Here is a 19,138-nt window from a genome sequence, read left to right as displayed (position 1 = left end):
ATATGTGGAAATAATCTTACTTGATGAAAACGTTCTTCAATTTGGAATCCCTGAGCCTAGATACCTCTTTACCTATTATATTTGGAGCATAGAAAATTATATTCAGATTCAAGAAAGGCAGATGAATATCATAATTCTCTTGAAAATAGGAAAGAAACTGGAGGACAGATCTACTTTGATTTGAATCAACTTTAGGTATAGGGTACAACCTTATTTTAAAAATTTATATATTCATATTTAACAAATAATCTCCATGTTTATTGTTAATATTTCCATGGAGCAGGATATATAAAGCTAAAGTAGTAAAATTTTTGCAAAAAACTTTTTAGTAATAAAAGTAATTTCAAAAGCAGATTTTGGTAAAATTACAGAAAGGAAAAAATTCAATATAAGTTCAGGGTGATTCTACCATCTGATTTAACTTCATGAAACCATAATTTTAAAATTTTGATTTGAGGTTTTTAATCCTGTGAAGACATTTGGAAATTTTATTTTTTAAATTTCAACCAAAAGATATTATTCTGTTTCTTACAAAGCCATCAGGTCTTTCCTGCTCTGAAATCTAAAATCCCTCACAAATAATCGTCAAGGACTTGAATATAGCACATACATTTGGAGTGGTGGCTACAAGAGAAATGATCATTTTTGGATGACCTTTCTTCCTTGTCTTCAAACACTAAATGAACATTTTAGAGGCATTTATCTTTTCATTATAATGTTCATCCTAAAGTAGTATGTCTATTTTTAGTAATTCTAAAAACAGCAGAGCCAACTTTTCTTAAAATCTTCCCTCCCCCAAATCCTGAAATTGTTTTCCATGTAAATAAGAGCAAATTTATCAAGTTAAGAGGCAGGAGAAATATATGTTAGCCATTGGGGCAACAGAATGGGCTCTACTGTGCCCTCAGCTGTCATAAAAGTCACTTCTTAATTGGAAATTAGTTAATGTGTAATGTTATTTCTATTTTTATCATTTATAAAGGAAAACCAAACCGTAGCAGTTTTTATGTTGTTTTGTAACATATGTCACAATTTTATATGCCAATAGGTACTTCACAATCAAAGCAACAGATTAAGTAATTAAAAACAGACTGGAGCCAAACAGCAGTTAACTTCAATATAAGCCTACGGAAACTGAAATTTCAAAACCTACTTTTAAAGGGGACTATTTGAATGGTCATCCCTCAGGTCCCAAGGGAGGGCATCCCACAGCCCCCAGGCCACAGAGGCAAAGACTCGGACCCTGCCCCTCCTGCCCCTGCAAGCCCCAAGCGCCACCACGCCCTTTCCCGTGGACCTGAGAGGGTGGGATGGTATATAGGGAGCCAGAAGCTCAGAAAGGTAGGTGGCAATGCTGAGCAGCAAACAATCTCTGATGTTGGGATAGAGTGTTTAAGTTCCTGCATTTAACTATTTAAGGGGAGAGAAAAGGGAAGTATGGATAAGGCACATACCTAATCTAGAAGGAAAGTAACAGCTGAACAAGTGGCTAAATTGAAAAACCTACATTTTCTAGAATTGCTGGTCAGGATTCAGATATAGGATTGGCTAAAGTTAAAAATTTGCATGGAGCTCTTGGAAGCTCCTGAATAACAAATAAGGATGACATAATTGTTTGAATCCGCCCCCCACCCCCACCCCAGAAAAGGAATGGAAAATTGCAGTGAAAATTGGGGACCCTAGTTAGAGCAGGGGACAGAGTAGAATCCTAAGTCCTTCCTTCAGACTTATCAGGGGAATTCTTTCTTTCCCATGGTGATTTGATGTCAGTGATGGGGATGGTGGTTTGCGGGAGGAGAGAGAGAATTGGGTACCATAAGGCCTTTGCTGCAAGTATTCTGATCTTTTCTCTGTGCCTACTCAGGAGAAGAAAAAGGCCACTCAAATGGCCACTCAGCGTGGTTTCAGTGAGAATGAGGATGAAGATGAAGATGATGATTCATCTGAAACTGACTCTGATGAAGATGATGATGATGAAGAGCATGGTGCCCCTTTGGAAGGGTAAGGAAAGATTCCCTATGGTTAGGCCAAAGGAAAAAAATCCTCTCAAAATTATTGTGCCTTCACCTCTTCAGAACCCAGGAAGATAGCAGGTTAACAGTTTGGAAGGAGGATTAATAAAACATAAAGATACTAAAACCAAAACAAAAAAGTTTAGAGAGGGAAACAAATGGCAATTTTGTTTCTAACTTATTAAATTTAACATATACTTTGAAGATGGTAACAAGTTCAGTTTCATATGCAATCTATTTTTCTTTGCATATTTTATGTCTTTGTTGATAAATATTAAGTTCATAATAAGAAAAGATAATTTTAATTAAAAAGACCAACTATATATTACTGTGAGACTATGGGAAATAATTATATACATCTGAAAAATCGTGGATACCTAAATAATATTCTACTTGGCCTCAGAATGGAACCAACTGTTTTGGGGGCGGGAAAAAAAAGGTAGCTTTTAATTTTTTTTGGAATTTGAGAAAACAATTGCTAGCAAAAAAGTAATTCAGAAGCACATTTCATAAAGAGGAAAAAGCCAGTGTATCATTAACAGTTCACTATGAGTGATTAACAAAATGATTAATCCATATGTGAATAGTCAAAATTGTTTGTCTGTTTAAAATTATTATTTTTTTTTGCATCTGTCACTTCCCACTAATTCCCACAATTCCAGAAGCCCTTACATAACAACTAAGTGTAGGCAAACAGAACAAATCAACATAATGACCATGTCTGAAGTATATATCTCATTTTGCACATATAATCCATCACCTCCTTGCCAAGAGATAGAAGTCATGCTTCTTCATTTGCTGAATCAGTCTTAGAGTAACCTTGCAGACTTAACCAAGAATGGAAGGACCAAGTAAAGTAGTGGATAGTTTAGGAGTTCTCATTTGTAGTTAGAGAGCAGCATATCATATCATATCACTCCTCCCTGCTAGTCTTGAATATCTTTTTTTTTTTCCTTCAGTGCCTATGACCCTGCAGATTATGAGCATTTGCCAGTCTCTGCTGAGATTAAAGAGCTCTTCCAGTATATCACTAGGTAAGTACCAGTTTATTACCTCTCCATTCCTCCATGCATATAATTAAATAAGATTCAAAAGACACTAATAATTAGTATTAGTATTATTATTATAAGTTACCAAAATATTTTTTAGAAATGGATTCATGCACCTCAGATTAAGAACCCTTAGTTCTAAAGTTTTATGATTTACTAATGACAGTTAACTGCTTATGTTTATTTCTCTACTTTCCTTTGATGATATCTCTTAGGTACACACCACAGCTGATTGATTTGGATCACAAACTGAAACCTTTCATTCCAGACTTCATTCCAGCTGTTGGGGATATTGATGCCTTCTTAAAGGTACAGTCTAAAAATCTCTTTCTGTGCTTTTGTCCATTTCAGATATCTTCTTTGCATCTAATTTACAAATAGTACCTATTTTGATAACTTACGGTTCAAAAGTCCAAGCTTCCTATTCCTACCGTCATCTATAACCATTCAGATTGATCTCAAAATCTTCTCCAAAGAAACTAAACTAAATTGGTCTAACAATAACTGATCATTTTCCTCACTCTATTTTGACTAGAATTAGAATGTTTTTAGTTGTTTCTTTTGGTACATACTCTATATTCCAGTAAAGGACAAAGAGACTTTCATTTATCTTTGCTGTTCACCTCATATTTCACTTACTGCTATTATATAATTTCTATGTGTATCGTGTATTGTGTGTCTGTGTCTCATGTATGCATACATATGCACATACACTTATAAAATACATATTCTATTTTTGTTAAGCTTATGTCCTTTACTTATATATACATATTACTGAGTCTGCATTAAATTTTAAACATGAAATCAGCATGTTTAATTCTTTCTATATAATATCTTCAGCAGCATCATACAAAAACAGTCTATAACTTGAAATTATGTGCTTGATGATGATGATAACCTGTCAAAGTACTTTTCCATTGCTTTTTTGGAAATAACTAGATGTATTTACTCCCTTTGTCTGTTAGCTAGTTGCTATTGCTCCTTCTTCTCTACCTCAGGTGCCACGTCCTGATGGGAAACCTGACAACCTTGGCTTATTAGTATTGGATGAACCATCTACAAAGCAGTCTGATCCTACAGTGCTTTCCCTTTGGTTGACAGAGAATTCCAAGCAGCACAATATCACAGTAAGGCACCAGCCTGGAATGGTTCTCACCCCAGGGTGGTGAGAAATTGAAAGCCCAGTGGACATTCACAGAATTGGCTGACTGCACTAAACTTAGTTGGCATTGGCTTCAACTAGGATCTTGAGAGGGTGTCCTATGAATTTACTTAGGCTGCTGACACATTCATTTTTTCATCAGCTGCCCCACTTTTGAAATGTAGCAGTAGGGGAAATGAGTTAGTCCCTTACTGCTCAACAAAGTTATGGTTTTGAAGGAGACAACCATTGCCCATAACTTCAATTTTCCCCTCCTTCTTCTAGCAACAAATGAAGGTAAAGAGCCTAGAAGATGCAGAAAAGAATCCCAAAGCTATTGACACATGGATAGAGAGCATCTCAGAGCTCCACCGTTCCAAGCCCCCAGCTACAGTCCACTATACCAGGTCAGGTTCCCCTTTCCTTCCTGAAGTAATCCCTCTAGTCTGTCTTCTGGCAATCCTCATTACTTTATGCAGTGATTGGGCATGGAGTTCAATCAATTCAATTCAATAACTTTATTAAAGTATCAACTATATGCAGGCAACAAAGAAAAATATTTAACCAAAGCCAAATTACATAGCACAGAGGGAATGAGTAGTGTTATTTTAGGTTCATTAAAAGGAGAAATTCTTTTTTATTTTTGTTTTTAGATTTTTCAAAGCAATGGGGTTAAGTGGCCTGCCCAAGGCCACACAGCTAGGTAATTAAGTGTCTGAGGTCAGATTTGAACTCAGGTACTCCTGACTCCAAGGCCAGTGATCTATCCACTGCACCACCTAGCTGCCCCTAAAGGAGAAATTCTTAAGGGGGTTGCCCACAGTTCCTCTACCAGTTGTCATTTTCTTTTTTGTCATTTTTGCCAATTTGATGGGTATGAGCTGAGGAACGCATATTCTGATGGTGGAGGGAGAGAGTGCATATAGAAGTTTTCACATGCAATCACATGCAGGTCAGATAGAAAGTACAGATAGAGTTAAAATAGAATTATATAGAGTACAACAACAAAGCAAATGGTGATATATCTTCTTCACTGCTGTTTTCACTGATAAAACCATATCATTTTATGATGTTGAGTTATCTAATAATGTCAACTTCATGATGAGAATTTGCTTTTCTGGATCTAAAGGAGCTGTGGCTATCACACCTGCAGAAGCAGTTGCCAAGCCACATCTTCAGTGGGGTTTTTCCCAAAACAATGATTTGAGGGCTGGACTGAAAGCAGGAACTGATCTGCTTTTGGACCTACCTCCCTATTGGTGTCAGTTATTTAACTTTTGGTGACAAGGAAGAAGATGGCTGTAAGGCCCAGGCTAAGAGAAAAATCACTCATCTAGGGGTAGCTTCCATTCCTAAGGCTCTTAAATTTAAGGTTATGGGCTAATTTGTTGGAATTGATGAGGAGATTGTGGTCAAGGGAGTAGTGGTAGTTTTTCTTTCTTGAAACATGCTGCCTCCTGTTTCTTCCTCAGGATCTCCCCACTTGTCAGTCTCTCTCCTTTAGATATTTTTTATTTACTTATTAGCTTTAGATGTTCTAAACATGTTGATAGAATATAAATTTCTTGAGGGGAAGAGATTCAAGTTTTCTTTTTTCTTTTGTATCCCTAAAATCTAACATGCAGTAACAACTTAATAAATGTTTGTTGAATTGAATTAAATAACCATTGGTACCAACTCTTAGTCTTATTCAAATTCTGGGAATGGTTTTATTCCATTCAAGAAATCTTCCTTTGGGATGTAGCAAAGGGTCATATTGGAAGGGAAGGGAAGATTCCTGATATCTTTTTCAAATACTAAACACAAATCTTATGTCTTTGATCTGTCCATCCTATTATTTATCTTTGTCCTTCTAGACCCATGCCAGACATTGACACACTGATGCAAGAGTGGTCCCCAGAATTTGAAGAGCTTTTAGGCAAGGTAGGTGAAATTCTGGTGCACTGAGGGAATGGGTGGTGTTATTTTAGGTTCATTAAAGGAGAAATTCTTTTTTTTTTTTTTTGCAAGGCAAGTGGGGTTAAGTGGCTTGCCCAAGGCCACACAGCTAGGTAATTATTAAGTGTCTGAGACTGGATTTGAACCCAGGTACTCCTGACTCCAAGACCAGTGCTCTATCCACTGAGCCACCTAGCTGCCCCTAAAGGAGAAATTCTTAAGAAACATTTATATCGGGGGCAGCTAGGTGGCTCAGTGGATAAAGCACCAGCCCTGGAGTCAGGAGTACCTGGGTTCAAATCCAGTCTCAGACACTTAATAATTACCTAGCTGTGTGGCCTTGGGCAAGCCACTTAACCCCATTGCCTTGCTAAAAACCTTAAAAAAAAAAAAAGAAACATTTATATGAAGTGTTTACATAGAGAGGTGGGGAACCAGCCAAGTAGTAATTAGACAATCAGGGTAGACCCACCACCACAAGAGACTGTGGCATCACTGAAGCCAATTTGTAGAAGACTATTCAGCAGCAGGGAAGGATGGACAGCCACTAGAGCTCGAGAGGTCAGTGAGGAATAGGATTGAAACAAAGCCACTGGCCTTAGCTATTAGGAGGGCACTGAGAAGATCTCCCCAGCTCCTCCTCCCATTCTGTTTCCAGGTGAGCCTGCCCACAGCTGATATTGATTGCAGCCTGGCAGAATACATTGATATGATTTGTGGTAAGTTTCCACTCTCCTCTCCCTCCAATTTCTGGATCTTTGCTTTTCCCACACCTAAAGTTCAGAAATTCCCAGTCCTAAATGAAGGAGCCACTTGGGAGAACAGCATCAGAGTTTCTGTTACCTAGGGTCTATTCGCAGTTGAGTTTAGCATAGAATAGAGCGAACCCCACCCCCACCTCCCTGTCCATCCTGGCCTCTGAAATTCATCCCTTCTGAAGTCAGAAAAATCATGAAGTGGTTAAGTTTTTTTGTTTTGTTTTTTTTGAGATAAATGGAATTTTCCCTTCCAGGAAAAAGAAGTATCTTGGAATGAGAATAAATAAAAAAAAACATTAAATACCTATTACATACTAGGCACAGTGCAAAATGTTAGGAAAACAGAATCAAAGGTGAGATAGATCTGCCTTTGAAAGACTTAGAATCTAATAAGGGGAGACAACACATACAGGGGAATGGTTTCCAGGGAAAGGAGATGGGTTTGGAGAATCATAGGAATGTTGAACGGGGCCAAAAGGTGATCAGTTGTCACCTCCTTACCTGAAGCCATTATAGTATTAATATAATTGCTATTCTCAGAGCAAGGAGTAACAACTAGGGTGGGGAATAGAAATGGGTATAATGCTAGGGTAGGTGGCACAAGGGCCTGATGGCTATGAAGGGTCATCTAGGACTAGAAGGATATAGGTTAGGAGAGTTTGTACTTATTCTCCAGGTAGCACAGCTCCATTGCTCACCTCCCTCCTCCTCCTCCTGCCCCTCCCTCACCCTAGTAGGGTTCCAGAGCTGAGGTAGGGAGAGAGGATCTTTGGAATTCTGGTGCAGAGGATGCTATGGGGAAAGGAAGCTATCTGTCTTCAGTGTAGATGGCAAGATATTCACTGGGATAAATAGAATTCAGTTTGATCCTATTCCTAGAGATTTTTTTATTTTAGCTATCTTGGACATTCCTATCTACAAGAGCCGGATTCAGTCCCTTCACCTGCTGTTTTCCCTCTATTCTGAGTTCAAGAACTCTCAGGTAAGCATAAGCATAACACCAAAGAACAGTTAATAGTGTAGAGAGAACAACAAGGCAGCAAAGGTTCATATACAGTCATTTCCATGAGAATTTGCTATGGCAGTAAAGGATGATTGCACAGTCATCTACACATCTAGACTCAGCCTAGTAATTCATCCATAGACAGAGACCAGCCAAGGAAGAATTAATTGTACAGGGCTTCAGAGGGAAAGGGAAGACAGTTGAGGAGGTGGGGAGCATCAAGTGAAGCTTAATTAGAAGTCAGAGAGTCCTTGAAAATACAGAAAAACAAGTGATAAACTGCTAGGTGAGTTGAAGAAACAAAGCAGGAAATTAAAAAAGGAATTCATTTGTGACAGAGTTTGGCACAAACTTGTGGCTGTTTTGATAAGAATTATTTTAGGAATGAACTGATGAGTTACTGGTATGTCTAATATTTTCTTCTCTTTCCTTAGCATTTCAAAGCCTTGGCTGAAGGAAAGAAAGCAGCCACTCCTCCATCCAATCCCACCTCCCAAGCTGGAGATGCAGAGACATTAACCTTCACTTGAGTCCCACAAGTCTCTCTGTCTCAAACTTCACACTTGGATTCTTCATCCGCCTAGCTAAGAAGGGGAAGTTGATTTCAGCCAAGCTCAGATCTTTGCCATGGGCCATACTTCTACTCAGAGAGATCGTTTCCTTTATTGCCGCTAGCAACTCAGAGAAAGGTCAGAGAGCACTACAGACATTTGTTAAAAAGTACTTACTGTCTTAGCCTCTGTTTTCACTCCATCCCAGATTCCTTTCCTTAGGATGTGGGTATTCATAGCACACTATAGGGGTTTGAGTTAGAAGGATCTTCTAGACATCCTGGAATTTAAGAAACACTAGGGAGAGATTGAGGAAACCTAATAGCTGTCTTACTTGGAATCAGAAGGACTTGGCTCTTTTTACTCGTGGGGTTTATTGGCCTAGAAATTAAAAATAAAATATTTTACCTGTTAGATTAGATTTTTTTTTTCTGTTTTAGGAAAGGGGAAATGTGGACTGGTGACTCAGAAATTTATCTACTAAAGGCATTAAAGTTAGTAGCAGGTTAAGTAAATCTTTTAAATCCAACATGGTACCCTTATTTTTCCTAAATGAAAGCTATTGATAAGTACATCCTCAAATCCTGTGACAATTTATTCTCTTTGTACTTTTGACCCAATGTCAGGGTAAATTCCCCAACCTGGGTACCCAGTGAACCTCTGTCTGATATTAGATCTGATGAAAAGGAAGGAAGCAGTTCTGCCTATTGTAATAAAATGTTCCTTGAAGCTTTTATGAAAATTAGGAGAGCATTTCAGGCAATAGATGCCCTATTTCCTTGGGTAGAGGTTAGGCCAGGCAGTCAGTTACTCTGATGTCTGGACTAATATATCAGCCTCCCATATGATCTCCCTGTTCCAATTCATCCAACACATTACTACAAGAATGCTCTTCAGGTTTCATTATATTAAATCCTCAAGGTGACAGTCAATCCCTATTAGTTGCTTTCTCTTAGGATTCTTGAATAAATCAATTACTTAATATTTCTCAGTTCCCCCATCAGTAAAATGGGGAAATAATTCTTAATTTACCCATCTCATAGGATTAGCAGTGAAAATGAAAAACATTAGAACAAACTTTTAAGCATCATACATACATTCCATTTCAATAAGCATTAAGTACCTACTGTTCAATTTAGTAAATATTTATTAAGCCCTTACTATGAGCCAGGTACCTAAGCCCTAGGGATACAAATAAGAAAAAGACTCCCTTTGCTTTCCAAGAGCTCACTTTCTCACCAGGAAAGAGAATCCACAAACAGAAGCTGAAAATAGCTGGCAGTTGGGGAAGGGAGCCTCCAGGGGAGGCTCTCCAGTACAAGGAGACGAAGTTTGTGGAATCCTGAAATCTAGAAGAACCACTGATGGAAGATGGAAGTCACCTGGCTAGTCCTAAATTCTCTACAAAGGAGGCTTTGGGAGTTTTTTGTGCTGCCTTCCAGCCCTCCTGTCAGTCAACTGGGAGAGAGGATGCTAAGTGTCAAAAGCCATTCGGTCTTGGGAGTGATGAGCTTCTCCTGGGAGAGGGGGGATGGTTCATGGTATCTTGACAACAGAGTTGCTGATGTAAAAAAAATAATTATGTGCTAAGGGGGAACCACTCATTAGTCTTTCTCATTACTACTCAAAATTGTACTGCTTTTGTCAAGCTAAGTGGATGTCAGTTGTAAGCTGGAGTTCATCTACTTCAAGACTTATGAAAACAGAGGTGAAGGTCAACTCTTTCAGCTCCTAGTTATTTCTATTACACCACTTTGCACACTTTGTGTATTTCCACTTTTTAGGAAAGTCATTTTCCCTGCTTGGAATGCTCAGTTATTCTCCAATTGATAGGCTGCTGTTGTCTTTCTATTACTAACACTGATGTTAGTATTTTGATATATGAATTCTTTCTAAGAATGTGCTGCAGTCAGGTTAATTTGGCTCTTGAGAACCAATTAAATTTTTAGGGTGATCCTTTATACCTCAGAAATTGGCAAATACTACAAATTAGGGCTTGTTTATTGTCTATACCTAAGGTGTTGGAAAAAATATAATACATATTAAACTTAAAAGTATATTGTAAGTAGATTTTTTTTTTCAGAGTCCAAAGAGCTCATCGGATTACCAGCTACCCTGTTTTCTGGTGGTTGTTTTTTACTTCTGGAACATATACCTAAATGGTGGTATCTCTGGTTGAAAGGTATAGTTTAATGACTTCTTGGGATATAATTCTAAATTACAGAATATCTAGACTACAGCTCCATCAATAGCACATTGATAGGCCTGTCTTCCCAAAACCCCTCCAACAATTATTTTTCTTTTTTGTCATCGCTGTTGACCTGATGGAATCTCAGAGTTGTCTTAATTTGCATTTTTCTTTCCTTTTTTTTTTGCAAGGCAATAGGGTTAAGTGACTTGCAGAAGGTCACACAGCTAGGTAATTGTGAAGTGTCTGAGGTTGGATTTGAACTCAGGTCCTCCTGATTCCAGGACTGGTGCTCTATCCACTGTGCTACCTAGATGCCTCAATTTACATTTTTCTTAATAGTAATTTGGTATAATTTTTTTCCTATTGTATTGCTTTTTTTTTTGATAGTTGCCTATTCCTATCCTTTGTTCTATTGGGGAATGGTTCATATATATACACACACACACACACACACACACATGTATACATATCTTTTATATATTGATATGTAAATAATTTATGGGCTTGTTGATAGGTATTAATGCCAATCAAAACTGTCAGTACACATAGATCTGGGAAGTTAAGATCTAGGTTTATTAAATATACCCAGAGTTCTTAATGAACTTTGAGTTTTGAAGAGAGATTTCCTAAAGTTTATATAGTCTCTAATTACCTCAAGAGATAAAAAAGAGGAAAGTAACAATTTTGAATTTATAGATGCCAGAAAAAAGGAATTGACAGTTTCAAAAAGGAAAAAGTAAAGATTGACTTTCACATATACAACTGTAAATTTACATTTCAGGGGCAGCTAGATGGAGCAGTGGATAGAGCACCAGCCCTGGAGTCAGGAGGACCTGAGTTCAAATCTGTCCTCAGACACTTAATCACCTAGCTGTGTGGCCTTGGGCAAGCCACTTAAGGCCAATTGCCTTGCAAAAAAACAAAAAAAAATTTACATTTCAAAGATAGGCTTATCATAAGTTTTTTCTCCTTGTTCCATTTCTCATTTCAGTCAAAATAATTTGGGAGTCTCAGGTAATTTAATATACCATAAGGAAAGCCTTGGCCAGTTATGTGATTCTCCTTAAAAGTAAAAGTGGCTGTGGAATTCATAAAGTTATAAATGGATAAATGTTGAAAACTACCTCTGCATTTAATTGGAAATGAACATTTTAAAAAATAAGTTGATCTGTAAACCTCAAAACTCTTAAAAGATATTTTTGGGGCAGCTAGGTGGCACAGTGGATAGAGCACCGGCCTTGGAGTCAGGAGTACCTGGTTTCAAATCCGACCTCAGACACTTAATAATTACCTAGAGGTGTGGCCTTGGGCAAGCCACTTAACCCCATTGCCTTGAAAAATCTAAAAAAAAAAGATACACTTGTAAAAAAAATAATAAAAGCAGCCATGCCAGAGCCAAACAACACAAAAAAGAATTTAAAACTCAGAGAAATGTACTATATATAGGTTTTTCCCATTAGCTTTCTCTTAGTCTTAATTTTGCTTCTTTACTTTGGAATGTTTATGCCTTCAAAATTGTTCTTTTCATCCCTTGTGAATCTCTGTTCCTTGTTTGGTCAAAGAATTCTCCCATTATCCACAATTCCTCTTTATTATTTTTTGAATGTGAAAAACACCAAGAAACACAAATATTTTCCATATACAAAGAATCAGAGAATTTACTATAAAACCACAAATCTCTCATTCCATGCAGACCATATTTCAAAAAGTATACAGTAAAGTCACTGTATTAGTTTCATAGATGTCTTACCTCTTCCTCTGTACTTCATTCTGTTCTGCACATTTTTTAATATTCTTCAGTGAAACTCATATTGTTTATTTTTGAGGCATCTCTATCACTTTAGCACTATATTTAGTGCTATATACCCCCGATGTTATTGGAAAGACCCCTAGAATTTGTCCTTTACATATAAATGATGTCTCAATTTTAAATAGAAATTATTTACCATCTTAAGAACAGGTCAGTTCCCATACTTAATAAGAATGTTTTAAAATCATGAATGGGTGTATTTTGTTAAAAGCTTTTTCTATATGGATATGGTGGCTTATCATTCGTTTTCTATTGTGTTGACAGTTTTCCTAATACTGAACCAACCCTATGTTCTAGTATAAATCCAATCTTGTTATAATATGACAGCAGTGAGGTAGCTTCCCCCAACATCTAGTTTTGGATTGTCTCAGCAGAGGGTGCTGGACAGAGGTCACATACATCCCACACACTCATTGTCAGCCACCTTATACATGCTCATTATCCAAATAACCAGCTGCCTTCCTAACCAAGATGAGGAATCAATCCACAAAGCATTTATTAGTTATTCTGTGTTGAGAATCCAAAGAAAAGTCAAAAGGAAACCTAAAATATTTTCTATGTAGTTTACCCCAAGACAAAAGGACAGTGTGGTATAGTGCTAGATTTGGAGTCATTAGACGTAGGTTAAATATACCATTTAAAGCTTGTGTGACTTTAGGGCCACTTAACCTGGATGAGTCTCAGTTGTAAAATGAAGGAATTGAAATAATCTCTTAAGACCTCTTCCAGGTCTAAATCTTATAGCTTTAAATATGTTACTGAGAAACAAGGTCTCTTCCCTCTCCTTCCCATCACCTCTCCCCACCCCTAGAAAGATCCCTGTTAAACTGTCAACTAAGCTAGTTGTTAAAAGTTAGGCTCAGAAATGTTATTCTGTAAGCTCTAGTTTTTCTGCTTCCTCATTCCCTTATTAGTAAAACTTAATGTTGAAGAATTCCAACATTGTCTCAAGGTAAACTGCAGTAAAAAGGGCTTTTCCCATCTTCTTCCTCACATCCCCAGAAAGATCAGTTAGGGCTAATGAAATGTGGTTTTGGCATCACTATCAGGGCAAGGAAACTAGGAGGTGGGGGAAGAGGTTAAGATCAACATGGTACAGTGCCTGGTTGCTCTACTTCAGCCACAACTAGCTTTGTGGGTCTAAGCAAGCCACTAAATTTTGTTTCATGATGTCTCTTGAAAGGCAGCATGGTCACGTAAATTTGGCTCAAAGCTATATTCAAGGGGCAGCAAGGTGGCACGGTAGGTAGAGCACTGGCCCTGGAGTCAGGAGGATCTAAGTTTAAATATGACCTCAGACACTTAATAATTACCTAGTGTATGACCTTGGGCAAGTCACTTGACCCCAAATGTCTTGGAAAAACTAAAAAAGATATGTTCAATTCCCATTTCTGACACATCCTAGCTGTGAGACTGAGCAAATCATAACCACCCTTATGCTCTACACAGCTCTTAAGCAGCTCAGAAGTTGATACCTTGAATAGAGTCTTCTCAGGTGAAATCACAGGTCCAGTCTTTTCCTTCCTAAAAATGAAAAGCTTTGGGACCATGTAGACTACCCTGCCCTTACAGTATGTTTGAGGAGAAAGTAGAAAAGTACACGAGGTCAATCATTTTATTTAGAACTTGCTTTGTGGTCAGCGTAGTACTGAAGCAATGATTTTCATAAAATATTTAAAAGTATATTCTCTACTAAACTTCCCATCAATTTGTAGGTTGCTTTTTAAAGTTTTTAAAATCATCTTGATGTTGTGTGAATATTTACTCTGTTAGGACCTTGAGGTTTTGGGGGATTGCCCTGCTAGTGGACATGGAGGGGTCCTTTAATGTCTAAGAAGCAAGCAGTAGGATGAGAATCAGTAGTGATCGGTCCTTAGATTGCTGCTCTGTTCCACCTTCTTATGGGGAATCAACGGGAGAAGAAAGAGGACAGTCTTTGTCTTTGGCAAATTCCTGTCTTCCATTTATTCCTGGCTGGCATCAGGTCAGTCAGGGACAGCATAACCCCCACTAACCAACAGCCACCATTTTATAAATTATAAAATTTGCAGTTAAGTGGATGATCATTTAAATGGTCATAGGGGTACATAAGGATAGTGATTCATTTATAGATTGAACTATATAGCTATCTTAACTTCTGATTTTATGAAAACCTTTCAGGTCAATGGCACATATCAAGTCTATAACTATTTTTGTAGATCCCTTAGAATACAATTCCTGCAAATAACTCTAAATCAGACTTCTCAACTAAAGTATTATATACTTCCTGTGGCCAAGAACAATATTGTGCCCTCTTTGTTCTTGGTGTCTCTTTCCCCTCTCCCCAGGCTGTTAATGCACTCCCAAAAGCCCTGGGCATATCATTAATGTTATTAACAGTCTGATAGAATGGTGTCTTTCAGCCATGGCCATCCAAGAAAGTTTCCTCTAGAGAAAAATGGCAGTTGCATGGGACGAGATGAATTTGACTTATTGCTGCCATGAACTTGGTTTATTGCTGCCAAAGGATGGATTCCAGATAGATCTGTGCTGGAGGGTTGGAGGTGAGAGGAGGGAGGGTTAAGTAGAACATGAGAATGAGAGGAGGCAGAACACAGTTTTGAAAGGGGAAAACCTAGGCGTCTTGGGACCAGGTACTCACAGTGAATTTCTAGAAAGCCTCAAAATGTAGGATAAACATCAGAGAGAAAGCAGAAGTCCTGGGGACTCCCCTATGGGGCATTGTTAAAGTGCTGACAGTTGCAAGAACAGGTGCATATCTTCATGCCCTTTGGAGCTTCCCTCCCTCCTATTTCCCTAACTTTTGCTGATGCCCAGAACTAGGCATATGTTTGCTCATTGCAAAATTGCCTTGGGTCTATCAAGAAGGTGAGGAAAACATCTCCCACATCCATCCCATCACTATATGTAGAACCTATGGAAAAGTAGAGGCAAGCAGGGAGGTTTTTGGCCAATAGAAGGTTGTGCTTAGCTTAGTCTATGCCATTCTTCCATGGCTGGCATACAACCTGATTTCTGCCCAAAAGAGTGAGGCATAAAGTTAAAAGAAGAGCAGAGGGCAATGCCCAGGCATGCAGCATTGTCCCTCTCCACCCCACTTGGCATGCTCCCACATCCATTGCATAAAGTGCTAAAGAAGCGCAGGGGTATGGTTCTGAGATGTCAAGAAATGTCCTCTCCTCTCTTGGCAGTTAAATGCTACTTGAACACAACTGCAGGCATTCAGCTTGGGCATTTGTTACAACACCCAAGTCTCAAGACAAACCTGACTTAAAATGAAGGGACCAGTTCTCATAGGCAACCTCAACCCCATGCCCAAGAGAGTCGCAGCCCAGCTTGAGGTCCCAATGATACCAGTCATCCTCCGGATAAGAAAAATTACCTCCCCAGCAAGGGGGTAAGGGAAGGCTCTGGAGAGAAGGAACAAAAGGACTGCCCTCTCTATACTGCTCTCTCGTTCACAGCCAAATCTCATCACTGCTCATACTGGATGCCCGATAGATGTAGCCCAGCATTGGAAGATGTACAAAACCTGTGGGTTGAAAGGGATCCAGAGTTTGAACTCCCAGCACCATGGAGGAAGAAATTCCTAGTCTATGTGCCAACCCTCTTTCCCCAAGGAACTTTACAGAATCTATATTATTGGGCAAGAGAGGAGGAAGTGAGGAGGAATGAACCCTGTTGATACCCATTTTCCTTGCCCTGGATACCTTGGCTGGTGAAAAGGACACCGTTCTCAGGGTCCACAATGTCAGGCCTCCTGGTGTTCTGTGCTATCTGTCCATCAGCTGGTTTGGCTGTTGGATGATAAAGATGGTGGTATCTGGTGCTCTCCAGAGCCAATGGAGTTCCTTTCTGGCACCCATGCTCCTCTTCCCCGGTAGGTCTTAGAGGATGCAACCTCATGAATCAACCCAATGGACAAGGGTATGGGGGAGGATGGTTGTAGAGCTTTATGTGGCAGAAGACACTGGGAAGAGACCATATGGTCTGGTCTCTATCATTACACGATGCTATGTATCCTCTTCTGAACCCACTCTAGTTTTTTCAATGTTTTCCCTAAAATGTGGCACCCAGAACCCAACAATACACTTTGGATATGGTCTGATCACAGCAAAATATACATTACCTCTGGCATTTGGAGTGAGATCATTGAGTTGCAGGTTGGAGGGAAGGGACATGTTTTCCCGGGGTAGTCGAACATTATTGAGTTTCAGGTTGTTGGAGTCACTGCAAAGTAGGTAAATGCCAGTATCACCCCCGATAGCTGCTGAGATGTGTTATCCTACCAATTTCGAATAAATCTCCCCAACACCCACACTGTAAATCATCCTGCCCATTGTCTGGCAATCCATCATACTACCCAGAGGGAGGGCATTTTACCTGGAGAGAAGAGATGGTCGACTGGAAGTGCCTGGGGAAAAAAAAAAAGAGTACCAGATCCTCACAGCTCTGGTATCTCCTCCACCCTGCCCTTACCCCAGGCAAACCCTCCAGTTGTTTCCTTGCCATCTGTTCTGTTCAGCTCCCTCTGTTCCAGATTTGTTTGGTTCTGCCCCATGCTCACCATCTTTGATCTCCGTCCCCATTTGCCAACCTTATTATAGGTTCTATGCTTACAGTTTATCTTCCCTGTTTTTACTCACAGCCTCCTTCCCCATACCTGTAGTCTAGTTCACACACTGCCCTCCCTCCTGTTCCTTTCACTCTCATCCCTACCTGTAGTCTTTTTGTCCTTCCTGCAGACCAGGCAGGCCACCAGCGTGCTGAAGCCCACCAGAGTGCCCAGAGCAAGGGCTCCAGCCACAATAATGCCCAGCATCGGCACTTCCACCTGGGTGGCCAGGAGCCCTGTGGGGCATCCCTCGGTCAAGCCCAGATAGGCCGTGTCCCTGCCCATCCCAACATGCAGGGGAGAGAAGCCCTGGCGATCCCTGTTGCTACGGACAAGAGATCCTCTTGCCTTTACGATGTTACCTTGTGCCCACCCCGACCTTTGGCAATGCCTAGGCTGGTTTGTGATAACGTTTTCCCTTTGGGTAGGAGGGGCAGTCTTTGTTTCATACCACTCATGCCCCACTGAAGTCTGACTGACTCACCTGGGGCCGGGAGAGAAGAACTAGTGACGCCCACCCCATTAGCGGCCACTACTGAGAGGTTCTGAGCCAGGCTTTGGAGCTGCAGCTGCACCGTGTGATTGGTGAGCCAGGGATAGCTCTGGGCATCCAGGACCAGGAAGTCAGAAGTGTTGACAGTCAGGGGTCCATCGCGGTCAATCCACGTGACATTGGCAGGTGGGTTGGCTCGCACCAGGGCAAACAGGACAACCAAGAGCCCTGGGCCTTGGGCTTCCTGATACTTGGCCCCAACCTGGGCAATCTCTGGTTTGACTGGGGCAAAGCAGAAGCCACCCTACTCCTATCACTGGCCTGACATCACTCTCCTCCCCCAACCCCTCCGAAACACAGTTTTGGGGAGGGAGGAACCTAGGGGTTCCCCAGGCATGGCTGGGGGTTTCTGGTTACCCAGGGTCAGGCCACTTGGGGCCGCTTGTCAGGTAGAGAATGAGATATGGCAAGGTCTGGGCCTGGGAATAAGATGTGGGAAAAAGGCGGAGGGTCTGTGAGTTGTTTCTGAGGATGCAGGGAAAGGGAGATGGGAACCAGGCTGCCGCTCGCTCCGAAACGCCTAGGCCTGGCAGCGCCAGCGCCGGGGCGGGCACCGGGCCGGGCTTGGGGGTCTCGGGGCGGGCACACTCACACTGCACGTTGAGGACCACGGAGGCGTTGGCCAGCCTCCTGCTGTCCGGGTCCCGCAGGGAGCAGTTCAGCTCCCGCTGGGCCCTCTGCGCCGTGAGGGTGAAGGTGCTGGCGCCGCCGGCCAGGGGGGCGTTGGCCTCCTGCAGGCGCCCGTCCAGGTACCAGGCCAGGCTGGCGGGCCCCGGCGCCCCGTCCGCGCGGCAGGTGAAGGCGCGGCGCTCGTTCTCCCTCAAGGCCCGCGCTGCCCACGTCTGCCCGTCGATCCGGGGCGCCAGCTCCCCCTGGCCTGGGGCGGAGAAGCGGTGCCGCGGCAGTGAGGGGGCGGGAGGCCGCGCGGGGGCAGGGGCCGCCCCCCGGGGCTGGCGGGGCCGGGGCCGGGGTACCTGAGCTCAGCAGGGCCTGGACCAGCAGCAGCCTCGGGGGCAGCGCCCACACGCTCCGCGACGCCATGGCGGCGGCCTCGTCCCGCGGCACACGGGCTCCCCCGCCCCGGCAGCCCCGCGGGGCGCGGGGGGGGCGGGCGCTGAGCCGCCTGCGGGGCTCCTCCGGCCGGGCTCTGCCCCAGCCCCGGCCCTCACTCACCCGGGACCCTCGCCAGGCCCGGGGGGCGGCCGCCGCTCGGGGCCCACGAGCGCCGCGGAGCGGGGCGCAGCCGGGCCCCGGAGCCTCCTGGCGGAGCCCGCGCGAGCGTCCGTCCGCTGCCAAGGTGAGGGGAGGCGCGCCGCGGGCGGGGCGGAGGCGCGTGCGCCGGGGGGCGGGGCCGCGTGCGCCGGGGGGCGGGGCCGGCCGCCTCCGCGGCCCAGTCTGGGCTCCCTCCTCTTTCACGTGATCCGAGCTTCCCAGGGCCGGACGTGGACGCTGAGGCTCAGACGGGCGGAGCCGCGCCCAAGCCCGGCCCGCGGGGACGGGGACTGCGGGGCTCGGGG

General features: G+C 42.2%; 2 protein-coding genes across 8 annotated transcripts in view; one reads left to right on the top strand and one right to left on the bottom strand.

The window, feature by feature from the left end:
- Positions 1 to 16,590, top strand: part of IFT46 (intraflagellar transport 46) — a 38,571-nt gene extending 21,981 nt beyond the window's left edge. For 2 of the 6 annotated variants that reach the window (XM_074215180.1, XM_074215177.1), the window contains exons 4-13: positions 1,189 to 1,341; positions 1,865 to 2,001; positions 2,972 to 3,046; positions 3,277 to 3,370; positions 4,060 to 4,188; positions 4,488 to 4,609; positions 6,059 to 6,125; positions 6,799 to 6,859; positions 7,795 to 7,880; positions 8,336 to 10,506. In XM_074215180.1, the coding sequence (XP_074071281.1) occupies positions 1,189 to 1,341; positions 1,865 to 2,001; positions 2,972 to 3,046; positions 3,277 to 3,370; positions 4,060 to 4,188; positions 4,488 to 4,609; positions 6,059 to 6,125; positions 6,799 to 6,859; positions 7,795 to 7,880; positions 8,336 to 8,431 (1,020 nt within the window). In that variant the 3' untranslated portion in view covers positions 8,432 to 10,506. Of the gene's footprint in view, positions 1 to 1,048; positions 1,342 to 1,864; positions 2,002 to 2,971; positions 3,047 to 3,276; positions 3,371 to 4,059; positions 4,189 to 4,487; positions 4,610 to 6,058; positions 6,126 to 6,798; positions 6,860 to 7,794; positions 7,881 to 8,335; positions 10,507 to 10,535; positions 10,635 to 15,644 lie in introns of those variants that run through there. The other 4 variants (XR_012474170.1, XR_012474169.1, XM_074215179.1 and 1 more) reach the window with 4 other exon arrangements.
- TMEM25 (transmembrane protein 25) lies at positions 14,055 to 18,900 on the bottom strand. Of its 2 annotated transcripts, XM_074215181.1 has the most exons (8): positions 18,596 to 18,900; positions 18,214 to 18,498; positions 17,553 to 17,843; positions 17,173 to 17,304; positions 16,837 to 16,867; positions 16,583 to 16,683; positions 16,164 to 16,250; positions 14,055 to 15,985 (listed from the first exon to the last, which is right to left on the bottom strand). In XM_074215181.1, exons 1-8 carry the CDS (start codon positions 18,660 to 18,662, stop codon positions 15,912 to 15,914), a joined length of 1,068 nt encoding a protein of 355 aa, XP_074071282.1. In that variant the 5' UTR covers positions 18,663 to 18,900; the 3' UTR covers positions 14,055 to 15,911. The 2 variants fall into 2 exon arrangements, with proteins under 2 accessions (XP_074071282.1, XP_074071283.1); XM_074215182.1 differs by lacking the exon at positions 17,173 to 17,304.
- Between the last annotated feature and the right edge of the window lie 238 nt (positions 18,901 to 19,138).

The sequence above is a fragment of the Macrotis lagotis genome, chromosome 1, assembly GCF_037893015.1.
Source record: "Macrotis lagotis isolate mMagLag1 chromosome 1, bilby.v1.9.chrom.fasta, whole genome shotgun sequence".
NCBI classification, from domain to species: domain Eukaryota; kingdom Metazoa; phylum Chordata; class Mammalia; order Peramelemorphia; family Peramelidae; genus Macrotis; species Macrotis lagotis.
The sequence above is the reverse complement of the archived record's forward strand: the minus strand, read 5'-3'. Positions and strand labels throughout refer to the sequence as shown.

Excerpts from the sequence above, each read along its gene's own strand:
- TMEM25 (XM_074215181.1), bottom strand. The coding sequence starts at position 18,662 with ATGGCGTCGCGGAGCGTGTGGGCGCTGCCCCCGAGGCTGCTGCTGGTC. Across the intron at positions 17,844-18,213 it reads CGTGGTCCTCAACGTGCAGT|TCAAACCAGAGATTGCCCAG; the intron begins GTGAGTGTGCCC and ends GCTTTGCCCCAG. Across the intron at positions 16,684-16,836 it reads CGACCATCTCTTCTCTCCAG|TGACTCCAACAACCTGAAAC; the intron begins GTAAAATGCCCT and ends CCTACTTTGCAG.